Here is a 22186-nt window from a genome sequence, read left to right as displayed (position 1 = left end):
TGACCGACACTGCTCCGTTACTTTGCACTGCATGTTTTTTATTTTAGATTATTTATTTCCTGATCAGACACGGAGCAAAGAGGATGTGAGTACAAGACACGATCCATAGGCGGCTAAAATACAAAAAATATTATACATTTAGAAAAGGGGCGCCGGTGATGTCAACAGCAACCCTGAAAAGATGAAAGATTTTCAACTTGAAAATTTGGAGCGGCCGCACAAAAAGGCAGAGAGCTGGACGAAAAGACGCTGGGCTCTGCACTTTTTCTCCAGGCAGCTGCTTTCTGCTGAGAACGCTCTCTACTCATTGAAAACAATTGAAAAAAGACGCTGGTGCTCCAAAAAAAAAAAAACACTAGGTGGACACGGGGCTTTATGTCAACATTATGACCATCAATCAATGATTCTGTGCTAAACAGTTTAACAGTTAATCCTTTACTTTATATTTTATACACATCCACAAATTAATTTACTATTTGAACCATTTGTACGGTTTGCACACACTTGTGAATGAAGACACATTAAGCACAGTATATTTACTGTATTGTTGTTCCTTCTCATTCAGTTTCTTTAAACTACTTTTAGACGCCTCTGATAGGCTGAGATAAGTTATAATCTCTAGTACTGATGTACCAAAGAGAAACCACTGCTGCAGCATTTTCCTGAGACTACATTGATTCATGCTTGTTCTGTCGGTGTATGACTCCTTACCTCCACTCTCTATGAGAATGTCGAACAAATCATCCATTTGCTGGCTGGTTGCCGTGGGAACCTGAAAAGACAGTCAAAAAAAGGTTAAGAAACCATAGAAAGAAAAAAAACAAATCCTCAAGGCTGGAAGACTCAAAAATAGATTAATAGCTTTCAACACTTTTTTAATATTCTGAAGGATAATGTAGCTGAGTGTGTGTGTGTGTGTGTGTTGAGCTGCGGCTGGTGCATTTCTAACCTGTGAAACGTTGTTGACGTGCATGTTGCGGCTCTGTTTGACAGCCTCCTCATAGCGAGGAGGCTCTTTTGTTTTCGGAGGCTGAGAAACCAGGGAGGTGGGCTGAAGGATGAAGGTAGACTGAGGAGAGGATGACTGTGAGAATAAAAGAGAGAGCAAAAAAACAGGCAGAACTCAGAATCCTCTGTAAGAAGCAAACACTATTGAGTTCATAAAATGTCCCCAAATAAAAAAAGCTAGCTTTAACCCTCCAGTAATAACTCTGCACTGATACCTTATTGAATGGTCCGTTGGAGATGTGGTGGTTGGGTGAAGCCCGAGGAGAGACCCTGCTCTCCGGGGAACTTCTCAGGAAACACTGGGGATTCATATCAGGCCTAGTCTGGTTCTCCAAACCCGACGTGTTATTGCACATAGTCAGAGTCTGTGAGGACACCAGACAGAGTCTCACATCAGTTCATCATGTATAATGGGAATGACATCATCGGAGACAAAAACAATGTGGGCTTTTTTTTTTTAACAGGAGGAAGTGAAAGTAGAGCAAATAGGACATAATTTACTAACACACACTTCTGTCAATCTCTCAGTCGGAGTTCTAGGAGTGAGAGGAGATGAGCCTCATGTCTTGTCAATGTTGACATTTTCTTTTATGTTGAGGTTATTTTTAAAAGCAAAATAGATGTTGTGAGAAATTGGACAGTTTCACCTCATTTCTGACATTCTGCCGTCCAACACATTGACTATCAATCCAGAAATAAAACAACATATTCATTGACAGTAAAATAAAATGATATCACCGTCGTTTTAGCAAGGACATTATGTGTTGTGACTGACCTGCATCAGTGGGTTGCGGTTGTTCATGTGCTTGTTGGGTGTCGTCTCCATGTTAGTGGTTCTCAGTTGAGGAACTGAAGTCTGGACCAGGCCTGGATTGGAGACTGTGGCTTGAAGAACCGGCTGAGGGATGAGTGATGGGTCGTTAGGAGTTGATTATTTATAAAAAAATGTGTTTACATCCAGCTTTTATAACAACACAACATAACGTATCTGTCTGTTTTATTTAGCGTACCTGCAGGCTAACAGTGTTGTTTGGCAGCTGGATCGCAGTAGTGTTGTTGGGTAGTGAGACTGGGAGGAGGATCTGGGTTCCAGCCTGGCCTGTGGTCAACAAGGTCTGAGGCTGACCCAGCACCTGGGACACGCGGCCTGTGTGGCTGATGAAGAACTGCTGCAGGCTGGGGGCTGCAGGCTGGGACTGGGGTTTGGGGCTTCTCTGTGACTGGGGGAGTATCTGAGGGCTGGTGGTCACTTGGGACTGGGCTTGTGGCTGGATTTGGGCGATGAGCTGGGTTTGGGGCTGAAGTTGGATCGGCTTGCCGGAGGACACAGTCACATCCTCCAACTTGACCACAGTTGGCAGAGGGGAGAGAGATTGGGAGCCCAGGATGGAGTTTGGGATTGAAGCTGTGGTGGAGGAACAGTTTGATAGGACTGTACCCTCCAGTTTTACTACGTTTGAGTTCAGAAGAGCAGGACCAGGGGTCATGGTAGGTACAGTGGTGAGTATGGGAGACAGAGATGCACAGTCTGTGGTGCCTGTCCTCTTCTCCACCTCCAGCTGCATCTTCAGCTCCTCCACCAGCCTCTGCTCCTGCTCTAGCTTCCTCATCAGCTCCTCTATCTGCCGCTCCTTCTCATGGAGCCTCCTGTCCTTCTCCTCCGGGACTCGGAAAGAGTGGAGAGGTGAGGAGCTTGGATCTGCCCAGCCGGCGCTCATCGGAGTCTCGGTGGGTCCCTCCGACATGCCTCCATCCTGCTGCAGGGTGGAGCGATCAGTGGGATTGGGTGAGACCGGCGGTGTGGATTTAACACTCCCTGCAGCTACCTGCTGGATTGGAAGGATTATAGTAGGGGCGGTGTTGGTGGAGGTGACCTCCATGGGCATGGAGGAGAGGGTGGTCGTGGAAGGGGCAGTGATGGTGGAAGGAGCAGAGATGCTGGTGTTGTCCTGGAAAGGCTTCAGTCTTTCTATCAGATCAGTCTTTGTTCCTGACACGGGGAGACCGCGCAGCTTCAGCTCCAGTTTCAGCTCCGCCACCTAGACAAATAAAAACATCATCACATCATTTATTTAATCAACAAAAAATTCAAACATTGTCCTTTTGTTGTTGAAAGTTTTAGAGCTGCGTCGGTCACAGAAGTTTGTCAGTAGAATCACATTTGGCTTTAACTATTTGTTCCTTCTTTTTTTTTCTATTGATACTGACTGTTCAAGTTGGAGTTGAAGTTGATGATTTGATTTGTTGACCTTTTTTGGGGAGGCCCTACATGTACGATCAGACAATGAAACCCCTTTCATGTCTGTTGGTTGAATATATTACACTACAACCAGCTGAAATTAGCTCAGCACAAAAACTGGAAAAATGGGGATACAGATAACCTGGCTCTGTGCACGGTAAAACACAAAATAAAACATGTCAAAACATCAATGATTGTGAGCGCTGCGTGGGTCCTCAATCAAGTTAACCAGCAAACAGGTGGAATGACACAAGGAAAGGCTAGATGTGTTTATCAGTTGAGTGAAAAAGTCCTCTGAAGAGTTCAGAAGGTAAACACAAACAGTTAAAAACGTGTGGCAGACTGACATGTTTCAGTTCATCGGCCCCTTCACCCTGAACCCACTTTACTCTTCACAGGACTTTTTTCACTCAACTGATAAACAGCCTATTGTTTTCAGTTGAAAACAACCATTTTAAAATACAAAAGATGTTAGTAAAAGTGGTAAAATATTCAAGATAAAACAAAGGTAATCAGAGTTTATCAAAGCTAAAATAAAGAGGAAAAAAATAATTATTCAAACTTGTTCAATAAAAAGCCAAACCCCTCTCAGATCTTGTGAGGATCAGTCATGTTTCTATGGAAATGTTCCTGTTGTATCTGTGAGATGTCTTCATACAGCTGATTAAAATCCCCCTTTAGCCTACATTCACACACACTTTCATTTCTTCTCTCTCTCAGCGTGCTGATCCATGCAAAGTGTTTGCCGGTGCACGTTGGTTTCCAAAATACCTTCATCTCCTCCAGGTTGGCAGGCAGGACCCCCAGCCTGCGGTTGGAGAGCGAGTTGTTTGGACGAGCCACGGGGGGAGGTTGAGGTGCAGCGGGCAGAGACACCATGATGGAGGTTGGCAGGGTGCTGCCATTGCTGCTCTGCCCCTCCGCCACAGATCTACAGAGGGGGAAGAAAAAAAAACAATGAGGTCATAACTTCAGGAAATGATCTACACAATGGATAAACAGGAAACAGAAAGAGGGGGAAGAGGAGGGGGGAAGGTAGACAAAGAAGATACTGTTGAAGAGAGAGAGAAATGAGAAAGACAGGAAAGAAAAAACGGAAATCTGTTGCTCATATGAGCAGAGCATCCATCCTGCGCCTACACCAAACAACAGAGCGCCAGCACAGTTTAAAGGCAGCTTGTCCATGCTGCTGCTGTGAGGACATTAAGAACGACAGCAGCAGGTGAAACAACATCCTGTTACTTATTCATATCATTAGTTGCAGACGAGCTATTGGAGACAATCAAATGGGTCGTTGAAAACAACATTTGGATTGCTTTCAGGGCATTTTTCAGATTAACTCTTTGGGAGAGAGGCCAAACCATTTGAAAGGGAAAATATGTTGGTGTGCTTTTTTTAAAGAAAATACTGTAGTGGTACAGACAAAGAGGGGAAACAATTCAACACCATTATTAAGGCGTTTGATTGGCAATGGACAAAAAAAAAAAAAGCAGAGAGAAGGGCGCAGCGTGCATCGAAGATTAAGCAGCACAAATATATAACTCATAATTTAGATGCTAGTGTGACCACAGCTGCATTTATGGGTTTTCTGCATCATTTTTGATATTTTGTCATCTTGGTGTCTTTTGTTTCTCTTAGATGTAACCTTTTTATTTTTGCATCTGGTACAGGCTCACATCAAGAATACATCCATATATCTTTCTTCATTTACAAAGTACTGGACTGTTCTGGGGAAATCTAAATAGATTGCAAAAATAACAAAACAAAACAAAAAATAGGTTGAAGCCTTTTCCAGAATTGAAGTACTGTACGGCAGCAGAACGGAGAGTTAACGGAGAAAGTTTAACTGACAGACAAGGTGCATCCCTGTTGTCATAGTAACTCACTTAGGCCAGCCTGCATGGAAACAGTGTGAGAAGACAGATGAGTCGCTCTGCTGCCAGCTGTTTATAACCCGATCAATATGAATGGAAATAAATCACAATGTCATTATTTAGTTATGCATGGCAGTTTTGTTTTTTTAAATCAGGAAACAATAACTGAGGTGCTTGACCTCTGCAGCATCATAGCAGACAGCTGTCTGTAACTGACACATAATATTATCCTTCAACACATCTGTGTTATTAGCCGCCTGCTAATGGAGACTTCCTACGGTACTTTGGAGTATGTTCGCAGCATGGTTAACAATCAACAAACGGAAAGATGGCACACAGCCGTCCTTTTTCAAATCAGCATATTAAGTTCCAGCTAAACATCGTCTAACATCCATATGGATAATTAACGTCTCATGGGTCGGCGTTTCAGGTCAGAAAATCTGAAGCTCTGGCTAATTCTGGAAGAATCACATCCCTGATTGATATTTATTTTTAGTTGTGATGTGTGATACACGTACTTGAGGGGTGCAGGTAGTATGGTCTGGTAGTTGTAGTGCTGCTGTTGCTGGCTGAGGATCTGCAGCTGGAGGAACAGCTGCTGCTGTTGCAGTAGTCGGGCGTAAGAGGAGTCCATGGGGACTTCACTGGGCTCCTGCTTCTGGTCTGGAGGAACATACTGGTGGTACTTGAGCTTTTTCACCCGGGATTTGGGCTCTTTGTTCTTCTTACTGCGGCTCTTCTCTGAGGGAGTCTTCTGCTGGCTTTGCTGTAGCATGAGGAAACAGACAACATACAGGTTTGTCCAGCGGTTCGTACAGACAGAGGTGATGTTAGAGAAGTGGGCGGAAAAAAAGTGCCCTTACTTTCACCAGTGTCGGGCCTGGTTTTGAGGAAGCGGCTGTTGTGATAGCTGGGCGGCTGGAAGACAGCTCATTGATGGAGACCACCTTCACAAAGTCAGCTGCTGTTTGTGGAGAAACTGGGAATGCCTGAAGAAAATGACACAAAAATGACACTCATGCCTGAAATGCAAACTCTGAACTTATGTGAGGCCCAAGTTTTAGGGGCAAGCATGCATGAAGACAAGTGGTGCTAACCCTGTGTCTGACCTGCAGCACGGTGTTGTGTAGGGGTGGAGGAGGAGGAGGAGGTGCTAGGACTGGAGAGGGTGTCTCTGGCACTCTGCTCTCCGCAGGAGAGGGGATGGAGCTCTGAGACTCCTGGCTGGCTGGCTGCTCTGGGGACAAGGCCTCGCTGCTGTCTTCATCCAGGACTTTGGGATAATTCACCTGGCCTACTAGGAGAAAAAAGCCAGTACTTTATCATCATCTCTCCCCTGCATGGCCACTAAGTCAAATGCTTCTCCCTGAAGGCAGTAGTCATTTTTTATCATCACTGGCTCTCACCGATGATGGCCTGTTTTACGCTGGAATCAACCGGCAGGATGTTTTTCTCGACCAGCTCCATGGGGCCGGGTCTCTGGGCGATCTTCTCGTTCAGGTTGTCGGCCAGTCGGGCTCGCTTCAGTCTCATCTGGGTGGCCTGAAGTGAGGGCTCTGCTCCGGTCTCTAAGGGGGGGAGGGGGAAAGGTAACAGGTTGAGTATATGCCCCTCTGTATACTACTGTCAGCTTTTTGACTGATCGTCTATGGTGCTGGACAAGTAAATATTTATTCATAACATCTTGACTGCTGCCAATTCCATTCAAATCTAGACATAGTTTTCTTACTCAAATGCTTGATCTAAAGCTGCTTCGAGAACACTAGATGATGCACAACATATACATTGTGAGAACCATTGTGCCCAGGTACCTTGCAGGATGTGCATCCTGACCAGCTCTGCTCTTTCTGGACGACTGCGGATCTTGTGCTTGAGGAAATTCTCAGTCTGAAGACAAAGACGGATAATGAACAGTCTGTACTAAAGGCTGATTTTCAAGTCCACATTTAAAACAAACTACTTGACCTACCCTGGCTCTCTCCAAGCTGCGAATCTGCCCATGGAAAGCTGCCGGGCTCTTCAGAGCTGCAACACCGAACGTTTTTCATTAACAGATATTTAGGACAAATGATGTTTATTTTTAAAAAAAATGGGCAAATACATTCATAATCTCATTTATGAGACACTCCGTTTGTTGTCATGTTCCCGCCCATGCTCCATTGTCATCGTGGTGAGTGATGGACACCTGGCCCTGATGGTACTCACGTGGCATGATGCCCTGATCCACCAGCTGCTCCCGGGTTCTTCTTTGCTGAAGCCTCAACTGCAGGACTGAAAACACAAGACAAAAAAAAGTGAGATAAAGAGAGGCATCATGTGTGTTTAATATCCAAGTAGATATAAAAAAAAAAAGGGTCAAACACAAAAAGGGAAGAAAATGAGATGAAACTGAAAAGATAACACTTACTAACCCCATGACACCCATGCAGGAAGTACAGCAAATCTGTTATTACCATATTGGTCCCCTTTTTCATGAAGAGAAAATAACATATTTTGCCAAATTGGTGCACAAAAATACACTAGACTACAAGAATGAATTTCATGGGGGGATGGCCCCCAGACTCCCACAGGGTTAATTTTATTCAAAATCTTTGCTCTAACTGTCAAAATGATCAAATTAGCTTTTATGTTGTAATGATTTTAATTTGAACAGGGGCACATTCATTTGTGTTAAATAAGGGTTTAATGTGAGGTGCACAGTTAGTAAAACTCCTAATGCTGCTGGTTAAAGTGTTGAGCCAGTATGCACGGTACATCTGCACATGTACAAGTTAGGAAAGGTACAATACCATCACCGCCTCTCTCTGAGGAAGAAAAAAAACCCTGTTTGCATATCTACATCCGTGTTTTATACGGTCTATGGGTTTTCAAAGAGAAGTGCATGTTAGTGTGGTAAACTTCTGCACAAAGAAACCTGAAACTCTTTGTTACTTCACTCCTGGAAGTAACTGCTATTTAGAACAATCACACTCCTCCTTTGTTCATAACCTCTAAACTATGGTCTGGAATTTTCCTGGTCTTCTATATACGATGCAACAAGGTTAATGATTGGACCACTGCTGACAGAAAACAAAACACAAGTACAAGGAAATAAAAAAAGAAGCAAAGATGTTTAAAGCGTTGTTTTCATCATGATTACTCAATGTTTCATGATGTTTCATTACTTCTCAAAGCTTCCGTAACTGCAGCATTGTCTGACAACAGTATACACCTACTATAAAAATAAATACAGGGCAGAGGAATGCTCACCTGCTCTGGCCCCGGTGCAGCAGTCATTGAGTGTCTCCACCTCCATACAGGCCATTGTTTGAGACTGACAGAGCAGTCCAACTACAGCGGAGGGATTAAGCCATTTAAACCCAAAGTGTAAACATTTCCTAAGGCCCACAATATGGGTCGTATCCTCTTAGTCCCAGTGCATCGAGGTTAACTCGTTTATAACAAATAACCACAGTGTTGCAGCCCTTCTGTTTATCACGTTTAAGTAGCGTTCAGCCCGGCCCTTTTTACTTCTCCTCTTCTATACAAAAACAACCGGCTCTTCTCTACTCTCACTTCCCCCTGTTACTCAGCCGGTTTGGGATGGATTATTTCATGGCTACAGGCGATCCTCACACTACCAGATGTGGAGGACTACACTGGTTCCATCTAACTGAGTCTGAGTCAGCACTGACTGAAGACAAAGAGTGAAAAACAACTCCATCTTCTAGCTGAAAAGACAATGTTTGCTTTTTGGGATGACACAAGTGTGACATTAACAGGAAGAGGTGAGCATTTCCACAAATCTCACCCAGACCATGAGTAAAAATGCTTCTCTATTCACAGGAAGGGTCACATAAAGATTTACAGTGAAACACAAGCCCTGAGCATCCAACAGGAAACAACTGACCTCATCCACTTCCCACACAGTCTCTCATCTCTTTAGCATTTATTATTGTCACAATATGCTGAGGTTGTAACCTTTAACTGATTGCGTCACCTTGTCGGCTACAGAAAAGTAGATTCCTCCTCCCCCTCCTATTTCTATAAAGAAACATTGCTACTTTCACTCAAACTAGGACTGTAAATCATTTACTGATATCCCAACCTAGCGCTCATTTTCACATGAACATTTTGCACAGCGTGATAAGACACTATACTGCACTGATAGATAAACAGCCACGCTACGCTCAGCGAGTTGTTGGAGAAAGATATTCAGTGTTGCTTTAAGGTGATATTTATAGACTTCCAGTCAGTGGAATTGTCCTGAGTTCCTCTGGGAAATGCTACGCAGGCTGACAAACACATGCTGACCTGTGACCTGAGCGGACTGAGCGCAGAGGTGGATGACATGACAGGACTGTTAATGCACACACACATACACACAGTCATCTGGTCAACTGAGGAAAGTGCCTGTTTCTAAAAAGTTAACACTTTAATGTTATCTAGACTTCATACAGGTCTGTTCATATGAAGATGGAGCTGGTTAGCTTAGCTTAGCATAACATCTGGAAACAGAAAGAAACAGGTAACAAAAGCTGCCTACCAATACCTGATATTTGTTTGCTTAATCAGTGCGAAAAACCAAAGTGGAAAATGATCAATGTTTGTAAATACCAAGCAAGCAGTCAAAATTGATAAGATTAATTATTGAAGAAAAAACAAGTTTTGAATACATACAAAGTTTTAATTGACTTAATAAAAGCTGCATTTTAAACATGTCTATAGGGACTTAGTTACTGAACCTTTAGAAAGAAACTTGTTGAGATTAAAAACCTCTTTTTCCAGAGTGTTTTATGGCTAAGACAAGTAGCAGCACAACTTACAGAGATTCACACAAACAACGAGCAGCCACACATACACGTACAAAAAAAACACAAATTACAAATTTAGACAGCAATTGTTTGTCAAGATCATCGAATAAACACATCAGGGAGAAAATCTAGAGCCAGATGTGTCTTCCTCCAAGTAATTACAAATTTAATTATAGACTAAATTCAATATTCATACATTCATTCTGTGTATGCCCCATGACAAGTAGCCAATAATAATTTCAAGATCTTATTTTTACAGCTAAAATTTGGCAATTTATACACCAAGTAATCCACAGTGAACTACATATAATGATAACAGTTTAACCTTTAGTCAGCCAGTGACAAAAAAAGATTGAGTGATTGTGTTTTTCTTCATTTCACAGGGAAGGTCTTACTGGTCACATCATTCCCCGTCCCAACAAACTCACTGTCCTGGGGTCTTGCCTTACCCCCTCCTGACTTCATCCTCCTGGCTCACACAACACAAGTGGTCTTAGCCACTCAGACCTGTCATGCCGGTAGACAGATTAACACCTGGATGTTAAAACTAATACGAGAGGGGAAGATTCTGCGGTTGGCAAAGAGCTGGAGGAAGGCTTTAGCGGGGTTGGAAAGTATGAGGTGCGTGTTCTCAGTGCAGGGGAAATGACAAAAGCCGAGATGATGAGTGGGTGCTACTACTGTTGACATTCCACAAAATGTTCCACCACAGTCAAGAGATTTTACTGCGTTCTCCTGCAGACAGCAGCAGCAGCCACAGAGCACGACAGCTCAAAATCCCACGGCTATCCGAAAACGTGTCTGATCCAGCCTGGCTGCACAGCCCTGCATTTGTTGACTGTATCTGACAAATTAGATTTCTCTAAGCATGTTGATCAATATTGCAGTGATTGCACTGGACTGATCTCCTGTAACCATCTAAGCCATGATTAGGAATTGGCAAAGGCAGCTGTGAATCTAACCCGCTCTTAAAGCCTGATAATCGTGAGCCATCCATCAGTGTCTGAGTCAGTCTCATGCGGCTGCCAGAACAACACAGACATCGTGAGGGTGAGGGAGGCTAACATGCAGGCTGGCTAGCATGATGAGGATAATGTTTGTGTGCGCTGCACAAATGAGAAGCAGGTGGGAGTTTTAGGGGGTGAAGACTTACTTTAACGGCCTATTTTGGGCCATTTTATTGCCTGCGTGCATGTGCCAGTGTACATGAAGGGTGGTAGAGCTTGGCAGGTTGGGTGGTTTCACTTTAGTTATTTAATCCAGGAATCGCCTTTGTCCCCTTTCTATCCACTAATATGCTTTTTTTGGGGAGGGGGTCTTCCATTATGATTTTACACCCAGTCTATTTTGTCAAAACACATGCAGATCATTTTAACATCAATGTCTGATATTTTGCTTTGATTGGTTATTCAAAAAATGGGTATGCAAAAGTATCCTTTAGTTTTATATCTATATAGATAGTAGCATACTGTAGCATTTTGCATGTTTTGAGTGTTCTGGCTTGGCTTGATATTAAACAATAATTCTCCTAATGTAAGTGAACTGTCACAGCAACATGACGGTGACTGTTTGCTATTGACAGGTTTTTATTGAAGGTAAGTGAAAAATATCAGAGTGATCATTCGGACCTTTTAGAAGCTGAGTTCGAGCACACGGATGTGAGCTTTAATGCAAAACAGAGATTAAACTACAAGTCAGTGACTGTGCTTCGTTGCAACCTCGCTGACTCAACTGTGTTGTTCATATATCAGTTATTAGGTAGTTACAGTAGCTAATGTGTAACGCTGTGTGATATGGGGACTAAAAAAGTGTTAAAAAAAAACAGGTTTCTAAAGACATCATAAATATGGGAACATTTAGCTAAAACCAGAGCCTTCATTAGTAGCAGTGCTGTTAAAAAATACATTGTCCTTTGGAAATTAGAAGACTGTCACCAACATTATTTCATTCATGACAGTTAATTTGCTTTTTTTAATCAAACCAGTGATATAACTGCTCAATAAACACCATCAGCTTGCGGCAACCTTCTTCTTCCACAGAAATTAATGGGAGCATATCTCCAGTCACTGTTTTAATAATAACTTTATAATAATAATAATAACTTTATTTATATAGCACCTTTTAAAAACACAGGTTTACAAAGTGCTTTGACAAACAGCAAGAACAAAGCAAACTAAACCAAACACAGAAGAACATTAACAACAGATGCAAAATACCAAAAATAATTAAATACAATTCAACAGAAAAGAACCCAAAGTGCACGATACACAACCAGACATATATAACCCGACCATCATAAGAACCATCATAAGAACCGAGGCAACACAAGAACCCAACAACACGAGCTGAGACTTCAAGTAATAAGCAGGCTGATCTTCTCTGCTCTGATATCATCATCACATAACCTAGCAAAGATGTGATATGAGGCTGGTAGTGGGCATCTGTAACAGACTGCTAAGCAGCCTGTTGCTGACGTAAAGCAGTTGTTGTTGCTGCAATCCAGCTCACTGTTCGTGTGTATGTTGAATAAAGCTGAAGCTGTGGCAGGAGAAGTTACACCTCTGTGTACCGTTTATTATTTTCTTACTAAGTATATTCAGTTAGGCAAACCAGGAAAGCTGAGTAACTCATGTAAGGCTAACTGAGTTAACCTATTGTGAAGTAGATTCAAACAACGCGTCCTCGGCCGTGCGAGTAGTGAAACATACATCAAATAATGACATCATCCCTAACACCAGCAGCAGCAGCAGCATGTCCTTACCATTTTTGCGTTCATTGAGTGGAGGCAGCGGCTGCAGGGACAGCTCCTCCATCTCATGGGTCACCGCCTCGCTCTGGGGACTGGGCAGCAGCAGATTCAACATCCCACAATCCCCCTCTATTCCAAGCTGCCCCTGAGAGGCCTGGGGCTCCATGCTGCCTCTGGAGGGGAAACGGGTTTACGGATCAACGTCCCTTTGGTCACGTCTCGCTGCTACCTGCATCAAAATAAAGAAAAGAGAAAGCAGAAGAAGTTAGAGGGAAAGCTAGTGACTGTTTCACTCATTGAACAGAAGTCATAACCATCATCCTGTTGGCATGACTACTTCACCAAAACTGGTAAAATGCTAAGGGTGGCATTTCATTTCAGCCATCTGGAAAAGCTCAGCCCAAATTATTCATTAAAGGAGCGGGGCTGTCCATTATACTGAATAATCACTTCAAACCGCTGCTCATGACAAACAACGCCAGCGTGGGCATAAATGTCCTCTCTGTTCAGACAGGCTTCATGATCAGGAATATGACGTCGCTGTGGCGGTTTTAAAACGGAGGTAACGGAAACATTTTGGGGAGCAAAACAAACAGTTTAGTATCCATGGCTTCCCTACGGTCTCTTAACCAGCAGATGACAGACTGCTGGGTCTCTACATGTGTGCTATTTATCGCTCTCCAGCATCACCACACATCTATCCATTCCAGGACTATTGCGCTCTTTACAGACAGGCTTGATGTGTTGCTTTTGGCTGAGAATCTCTGTGTTCCTATGGCTGCTTTTTATTTCTCCTTGATGGGCCTCTTAAGTGCCAGAGGCATGAAACAGCTCAGAGAGTCTGTGGGACCAAACTGGACTCAGACACATGTGGTTTCAACACGTCCCAATGATGTACATTCTGGTGGCTGCATGCTAAAGACATGAAGCTTTCAAACGAAACAGACCCTTAAGACCATGTTTCATCATCTCTGAGTCTGCAGTTAAAGATCTATAAAACAAGCTCTGTGCCTCACGGTTTCTGCTAATATCTAAATATACACTTGTGCTGCAGATTTTATCTCAGGCTAGTTTTAACCATCATTTTATGTTTATGCCTTTTCTTGCTGCAAGAAGAGTTCTTAAAAAAGTCCCTTTACAATGTCTAGTTCATGTTATTATTTGTGTAACACAGACCAGGTAGTAATGGGAGATCACATTTTTATTCTCTGTGTGTTTCAACCTTTTTTTTTAAATCTCATCTCATTGTATGACTTCTTACATTGTTCTCAAAGTCTTTCTATTTTTATCTTGCATTATTTCCACAGCATCTGCCATGCCTTTTATTTCCACTTCTGTTTTTAAACTTAAGAATAACCACAACGACAAAGATATTTTCTACATCATTATTTAAAGTTTATATATTATTCTCCTTTTCAACAAGTGTAAATAAGTCTCAGAGGTGCCCAAAACATGTGTGTGAAGTTTCTTGTTCTAAATCCACTCTGATCATGTCTATAAACCCCTCTTCAGCCCTGCTCAGAACAGGCTGTTTCTGTGTCTGTACCTTTAAATGCAAATGAGCTGTCTCTGACCACGCCCCTGTCAGACTCAGAGGGCAGGAAAAAAAAACCTAGCTGTGGAAGTGCCACCCACCTGGGTGAGGGGAAAAAAAAAAAATCTCCTAACGGCCTGTTTGAGCACACATTTTCTGAAAAGTGGAGCAGGCAAAAGACGGACAGGATGGACTTTGTATTGTCGGGGGTTTGTAGACAGACTAGGGACACGTGTTAGTCACACCATGGTAAAATGTATTTCGCATATGTGACCTTTAAAACTTTAAGTATTTTTCTGCATTGGCAGAAAAGATTTTCATGGTTGCAACCCACATACTCAGCTCTGCTGCTTATCCCACAATGCATGTTGCTTACAAATGTGGCACCATTTAAAAGGGAAACAAACAGGCTTTCCAAAATTAAGATTTATTGCCAATAAGCATTTTTACAACAAAAAAATAATCTACCAAACACAAATTTCCTTACATTTTGTGCGATGTTTAGATGTTTATTAATAAGTTTGACCTGATATAAGTTTTAAGTAAGATAAGAACATCGTACCCTCTAATACAAACAAATATAACACAGCTATGGTACGTTTTGGAGGCTTGGAGTTTTGGGTGCAGATGGGCTGGCGGTTTGGTCACACTTCATGTACAGAGGCTATAGTCCTTAGAAACAAAGTCCGACCTGTGGCTCCTTACCTACATGTCCACACTATCTCTCCCAGATTTCCTACTCTATCCACAAAAAAAAGGCAACAATAAAATGTTTTTTTTTTTTTTTAAGAATCAAGCGAGTTTGATCGTTTTCTTTTGATTTTGGCAGTCAGAAATTTGACATGACACCTCCATCTCTAAGATTTCAATAAGTGCATGTAAAATGAAGAAAATGCTACTTGCAATATTGTGTGCGAGATTCAGCTCAGCCAATCAAACAACAAGAATTAACATGAGAACCAATCCCAGTTCACTTGGCTTTTAGTCGCAGTCTGAACTGGTGCACAGTGAATGTGGCAAACACTACAAAATTACACCACTCTCAAAGTTGGCTTCTGACCCACAACCACTTTCTGGACCCTTAATCATGATTTAGTGCCACTAAATCTCCAAGCTACAGATGCGAGCCAGAGCTTGATGTTTAAAGACTTAACCTCAAGTGTTTCTTTTTTTCTGTCACAGAACTGCAGAAACAGATCTCCAGTAACAGCACATCAACTGTTAAGCCAGTCTCCGCTCTGCAGCATGTAAGCACTTCATAAAGATTTCAATCAGATTGTGCTGTAAAGCCTTTTGTTTCAAATCGTCAGTACCAAAAACAAAGCCGTTAGAAACAGGACTTTACATGAGTTCACTGTGGTCAAGTGCCATTCATCTCGCTGAGGTTGTCTTTCAGTGGGAGTAGGAGGTTGTTTGGCAATGAAATTCAACATCAGCTTGTCAGGTCAGTTTTATTTTAACACAAACTCAAAGTAAAGTTTAAAAAAAAAACTCTCACTTGTGTTTAATATCCATCATACACACTGGAAGACTTTGGAAAATCTTAGAAAATACTTTAAGAAGATTTCCAAAAGGAATTCAAAGGATGCCTAAAGCTGTTTTCACACATGCACAAAACTCCTGAAAATGTCCTGAAATGTTCAGGGTAAGCTGTGTGTGTGAAATACACAGATACCATGTTTAATGCCATGTTTAATGACAACCCCCCTTGTCTGCCCCCCGAAAAAAACACCCACTGTGAGGGACATGTGTACATAAGCAACTCTCTCAAAGCCTGTGACAATTCAAATCCCAAACTCCAAGATTTTTCAGAGACATTTTGAACTTGAAACATCACTTTTAACAAGACCTAGGCCTAGGCAAATTTACAGAAATTATTAACGCACAAACGTTGTGAGTATGGCAATGAGATGGGGATGTTACTCCAACTTACTCTAAACTACAAAGAGAACTAATTTCACCAGTTTTCACGGCTACAGAGATGGTGCTGTTTCCAAACGTTTACACTCAGTTTGGATGAAAACTACACTCCTGGTTAGGTTTAGTTTCTGGCTTAATTCCACTAGAAGGAATACAAACAAGAAGTTTAGTTCATAGGTGCCCTTCTTTGTACAGAGGTTTGCTTTATCTGAAGTTAGCATTAAGAGCTACATGCAACCAGTGAGGCATTTTCTTTCACACTATTACTACAAACTTTCACTGGAGCTAGCTGCTGCTGCATTAGCACCATGTCCCATCAGTGAGCGACCTTCTCCCGATCATGTTGTCCCTCGTGTGTGAAGAGGCTTGTACCTCCAAGGAGTCTCCTCCATGTTTATTATCTGTGTGCCGCTGAATGCTAGAAAGGGTGCACCTACTGAACTTTACTATTTTCATGAACTAAAACTAAATCATCATGTATCACGTTTGATTTTCTTCAGAGCGTCAGGACAAGAAGCAGAGAGACCGCTGAGACAGAGTCTATTGACTATTTTAGATCAAACTGTTGAGATCGCAGGAGTGCACCACAACTCCAGCCACAACAAGTGCTATTACAACATTTGAAAATATCAAACCAACATCAAATCAATTTATCATTCCCTGAAAATGAAGTTTCATGTAGAAATACAAAAACAAAGAAGATAAAAGAGAATGTGATAAAGAAATACATTTTAGAATGACCCTGCGCAACTACATCAATTTTTTTCTGTGTGCTTCACTGTAGATTTGGCTAAGTATCTCGCCCACATACAAAGGCAACTCAGAGGTTTGGTTATAGTTCTATCGTAACAACATTAAGCTAATGAGGTCATGCTTACCTGTAATAGCAGAGGACAGCAAAGGAAAGAGGAATAGATGTCCAGAAGAGTTTCTTCCAAAGTCACGTTAAGCCATCGAGTCAGACCTGTTAGGAGACAAAGAGGCAAACATGAGTATCATGTATTATCAAAGATTTTAAGATTAATTTAATCATAAAAAAACCTTAAAATACATACAAATATAATAAGAGATTCAAGATTTTTCTTTTACAGTATGAGGGTAAACAACACCACAAAAGGAATACATTATTACAAAAATGAATGTGTTTTTATCCAACAAATTAAAATCCATCCAAAAATAATAAATTAAAAACTCATACACACACACAGAGCTCAACCAAACACTGATGTGTCTCTGAAGATACTCGTCTGAAACGAACTGTAGAATCAAAAACAGACCATAGGTACCACTTCAAGATGTGTGAATGAAACTAGCCGACACTTAAATCTGCATCAGGGCCTGAAAATGAATCACAGAGGGTTGCTAGGAAAACCTGCAGCGGTCTCTATGACAATGAAGAGACAATAAAAACTCTGAAGAGCTTTAATGTAGCACCACACTGCAGTCTGAGGGAGAGGCTCTCATTATAAGAGCCATGAAACTGCAGAAACACAAGCTTTAAAGGAGATCTATTATACCCACTCTGATCATTAATTATGTCAGCCTGGAACACTTATCAAGTAGCGTTGTGAGATATGTAGCTCAGAAACCTCTTTATTTATCTTATACTGGCATCAGTAATATCCCTCATTTCATCCTCTGCCTGAATTGGTTCATTTGAGCTTCTGCCTCTTTAAGACCCCCCTCCCACCTTGCCCACTCTCCTCCAATTTCCCAGCTCCGTTTGCAGTCACAGGGAAATTTAAGTGAGCTTCTGGGATTTTTGTCATTGTTTAGTAAGTGGAACAGAACATTTTTCAAATACGAGCCATCATGTCTCAATATGCACCTTTTTAACCCTTTAAGATATGCGTATGTATATCTGTCAGGCTCTTTTTCAGGCAATAATACATGCTTACTGGGGGTGACTAGTGTCTCCTTACAGCTTTCTGGAACAGAGTTAGAGAAAATAAACCTAAAACTCAGATAAAAAGCATGAATAGAAAGCCATAAAAAGAGAAAGAGGACAGAGAGGTGAGGGCAAAAGAAGCACGACGTGCTGCGTGTGTTTATGAGTTGGGGGGGTGCAAAATGAAAGGCAGGAACGCAGCCAGGTGTACAAGCAAGGGGTAGAAGAAGGAACAAACAACTGTCACGGCTGATGAGGCGTTGTGGGATAAACATCGGCGCGGCCCCTGCAGAATCAAAGAGCAGACCCAGATGGCAGGCGCTGTGTGTCGCTCTGCCCTGGACTGCTCTTTTAATGGCACGGGGCAACAAGGACCATGTGTTTCATCAAAGGTCTGATACTGACAGAACTGTGTACACACACACGGTAGCACACCACTAGAGTCAAAGGTGGGGTCGACAGTGGAAAGTAAAAAAGGGTTTTACTGGGGGATCCACAACTCATGCTAAAATGTTTTCCAAGCAGGTTACAACAATGTGTGGCCATGACTATAAAAAGGAGTAGTTCTCTGATCAATCAGATGTACAGTCAGAGTTGCACTATATTATAATGCGACCAGGCAGACAGTGCTGTCTCGTTTTGCCACTGGGTGTTTTTGTTGCTGTTGTTTTTTTTCAAAGCTAGCCCATGCTTTTTGTCCTGTGATAAAAATGTACCCGCCCTGTCACCATAGAAAGAGGGCGGGTGTGGCTCAGTTGGTAGAGCTGTCGCCTCTCAACCGCCAAGTCGAGGGTTCGATCCCCAGCTGAGCAACATGTCCGATGTGTCCTTGGGCAAGACACTTAACCCTGCATTGCTCCTGCTGCTTCGCTGGCGGTGTATGAATGGATTAGTGTTGTACCTACTCTATGATGTATGGATAAAAGCGTCTGCTAAGTTAATTGTCCCATTGTACCAATAATAACAGCAACTGTTTGTCTAACTGGCATTAAAAAGAGAGCTTGGCTAAGTGTTGGTCATAAACTGGTCTGATTTGGAGATTTACAAAAACTGAATGTCCTCCGCAGCCTGAAAAATCCAGAGGTGCTGCGTGACACTTATGCAAAACACTCAACAATCTGACTGACAATGCAATCGCTTGTTCCCTGTGGTGTCACTGGAGGAGCTAAAAATACATCCTCTTTAAGAGACTTCTAAACAAGATATGAAACACCAGTATTATCTCCACCCAACAGACTTCAGTTTGAAGCTCGATTCTCCACATCACAAAAGTGTATTGTGGAGCTCAGTGCAGGGCTCGCAAACCAAAGCTAAATTCACCTAAGAATATATGATCAACTATAACAGAAAAACTGGCACAATGGCAGTATGTGGGTGTGTCTGTCTCCCGAGGCTGTTCTTACTCTCACAGCCTTGTAAAAGCCAAAACGTGTGCAGCGCAGATGAGAAGCTATATGACGTGTTGTAAAAAACATCTTTCTCGATGAGGCGGATGGGCAGAACAAAAAACAGACAACCTCCAATGTCGTTGTGTAATCAAAGCCCTATCAGAAATCAACAATCGTGTTTTTCAGAGTACAAGGTCGATTATTGTGAAGCCATTCAAAGGTTTAAGAATCAAAACAACCACATGGCGATGTATCCATGACAGCAACAAACACAGAGAAGCAACACTTCAAAGTCCTGCATACTGACAAGGAGAGGCCATGGGTCAACTTTACTACAAATAGGCCTGGTTTCAGTAATTTACTGACAGAATTAGATAACTGGAAACTGCCACCTTCTGCAAAGAGCTAATACTCCACGAACAGCCGAGGAGGTCTGGCTTCTGTTACAGGACATAAACATATCACTGACAAGTGTGTATAAAACAGGAGCATGTTGTGATGACGCCCTGACAGAGACCAGTTTCAGAAAGATACCTCCCATCTAGAAGCAACCAAGACTTTGTCAAAAAATCTCATTTAAATGAATAATCTCAGATATTTAAGTTTTCTTGTAACTCCTAGTTGCATAAGCCGTTTCATTCCATAAAACTGACACAGTTAAAAATAAAAATAAAAACACCATACATTAGCAAAAACAAGCACACAGCATGAAAAGCCCACAGGGCCAAGCTAAAGTTTGAGTCTGCAGTATTCTGGGCCTTGAATAGCGCAAGTCTTGTCCAAGAAAAATGTCTTCTTTTATCCAGAGATAAGACAGAAATGATGTCATCGCTGTGGCTCATTCACTAGAGTCTCTGTTCTGCTCTGTTCCCACAGACACACATGTGCTGTCGTTTCCTTCCTGACTTGACTTTGTGGACTGAAAAGATATTCGAAAACAAACGGATCAGACAAACTTGAAAACACCAGGACTCAGGTTCTGAAAGCCAAACGCCATGGGACTGTCACATTTAAAAAGGAAAGGACAATTACTGCAGCTACTTAGCTGAAACTTCAACAACCCTAATGTGAAGGAACAGGGGAGTTGAGAAAGTGCCAACTGCAATGAACCATAATGTAGGCTGGTTATATAAAGACGCTTCGGAGACATGAAAACCCGCATAAACGGCCCAGGGCGACACTCTTTGCTGTGATAAGATGGGTCTCATCTCAGTACTAGTTACTCCATAGAGTTTCTTTTGCCAGTCAAATATTAAATGATTGTTAACATAGTATAAGCTAGTATAAAAGCAGCTGCTTACTCTGTAATATTAAGCTATATTTTCATTTAATTATCCACAGGGAGAGTCAGGGAAACCTTACACTGAAGTCATGCTAGCAGAGAGTCTTTATGCAAACTTATACTGCACTGGGAGGTGGAAAGCAGCACCCCGCGCAGGGATACATGACTTAGAGCCTTAGGATAATTACTTTCTCTTCTGACCCATACGCATTAGTTTTTGTTATCAATTCACACTCCTCCTCTCCTGTGGCAGACTTAAGACTGGATGTGGTCGACCACATCCTGCCCGTCTGTGTGACTCACACAGACCTAAAAACCTGCTTGGCTTTGCTGCAGCAATACCTCACTTTACTCGATAAGATACCATCATCCAGTCTGTGAAAGCCAAAGGGGCCCTCAGTCATTACACAGCGGATTAACACAGAGTGTGTTGTTAGTATGACTTGAGTAAAAGTGCTGCCAACTCAAAGCCAAAGATACTTTATGCCATGCCTCAGCATATTTTACAGATAACATTATAGCTCGAGGGTCAACATATGAAATAAACATATAGTACACTAAACACTTTTATCCCTGCACTCATGTTCACTTAATTTGTCTGTCTATTCGCCCTTATATTGAATAGTTTCTGCTTATCATGTCTACACTCATGCACTTTAACTTATGTCAATACTGTCCATTTACAACTCTGTTTTTGCACATTTACATTCAATCTTTCATATTTTAGACTAGTAATGCTTAGTTAAATCCTGGTTGTATATATTCTCATTCTTAGTTTTGATATTTATAGTGGTTATTTACTTTGTATTTAATATTATGTTGTGTTTAGATTTGCTAATATTGTGTTTATTTGCTCATATAGTGTGTTTGGATAACCTGCTGCTGTAACGCCACAATTTCCCAGTTTGGGATCAATAAAGCAATTCTATTCTATTCTATAAGTAAAATGTATGTGACAACTAGCTGGTTTAAACAGCACTCAGGTTTGAGTGGGACGCATTAATCTCTGTCTGCCAGTCGGCTTCACTTAAAGCTACTTTTTATCTCAGTGTTGGAGGGGGGTGTGGGGTGGGGGGGTTAAGCTAACGTTAGCTGGTTACTTTAAATCTGACAGGTGAGGGAGTTGCAGTCAGTGCCAACCACTGAGGACAAAGACGCTTCTTCTGTGGCAATTATTCTATTGAAGGACGAGAAAACACGTCTCTTGACTCGTGTATGTCCATGCTCTGTTGTGTGTTCTTACCTTAGCCTCGTCTGCATATCACGGACGCACCTCAACAACAACCTCCTCACAGTTTCGCTAGTTAGCGCGGTTTAGCTAACACAAGGCTTAGCATGCTAAAAACAAAGACAGTGTGGTCTTACCGAAGTGCGGAGACTTGAAACCCCAAACTGCTTCACAACAAGATATCCATTAATGTCAGCGGGGATATGTGTCCGTGATGTGTTTTCCTCCCAGCTGTGAGATTGAAGTTTATTTCGCGGAGTAAAATGGCTGCGACTGGTCTATG

The 22186-nt window shown here is 42.0% G+C and overlaps 1 protein-coding gene across 4 annotated transcripts in view; it reads right to left on the bottom strand.

Annotated features, from left to right (window-relative positions):
• mrtfba (myocardin related transcription factor Ba) overlaps positions 1-22186 on the bottom strand; it is a 27327-nt gene extending 5141 nt beyond the window's left edge. The window contains exons 1-17 of one of the 4 annotated variants that reach the window (XM_020642560.3): positions 22041-22186; positions 16996-17081; positions 12676-12892; positions 7327-7392; positions 7091-7146; positions 6933-7008; positions 6528-6689; positions 6231-6418; positions 5985-6110; positions 5640-5887; positions 5134-5190; positions 4019-4178; positions 2019-3047; positions 1784-1906; positions 1224-1373; positions 950-1084; positions 712-772 (exon numbers count right to left, since the gene is read on the bottom strand). In XM_020642560.3, coding sequence (XP_020498216.1) covers positions 712-772; positions 950-1084; positions 1224-1373; positions 1784-1906; positions 2019-3047; positions 4019-4178; positions 5134-5190; positions 5640-5887; positions 5985-6110; positions 6231-6418; positions 6528-6689; positions 6933-7008; positions 7091-7146; positions 7327-7392; positions 12676-12829 — 2791 coding nt within the window. In that variant the 5' untranslated portion in view covers positions 12830-12892; positions 16996-17081; positions 22041-22186. The remainder of the gene's footprint in view (positions 1-711; positions 773-949; positions 1085-1223; positions 1374-1783; positions 1907-2018; positions 3048-4018; positions 4179-5133; positions 5191-5639; positions 5888-5984; positions 6111-6230; positions 6419-6527; positions 6690-6932; positions 7009-7090; positions 7147-7326; positions 7393-12675; positions 12893-16995; positions 17082-22040) is intronic. The other 3 variants (XM_020642561.3, XM_020642562.3, XM_065950026.1) reach the window with 3 other exon arrangements.

This window comes from Labrus bergylta, chromosome 21 (genome assembly GCF_963930695.1).
Source record: "Labrus bergylta chromosome 21, fLabBer1.1, whole genome shotgun sequence".
NCBI lineage: Eukaryota > Metazoa > Chordata > Actinopteri > Labriformes > Labridae > Labrus > Labrus bergylta.
This window is presented reverse-complemented; position numbering and strand designations above follow the sequence as displayed.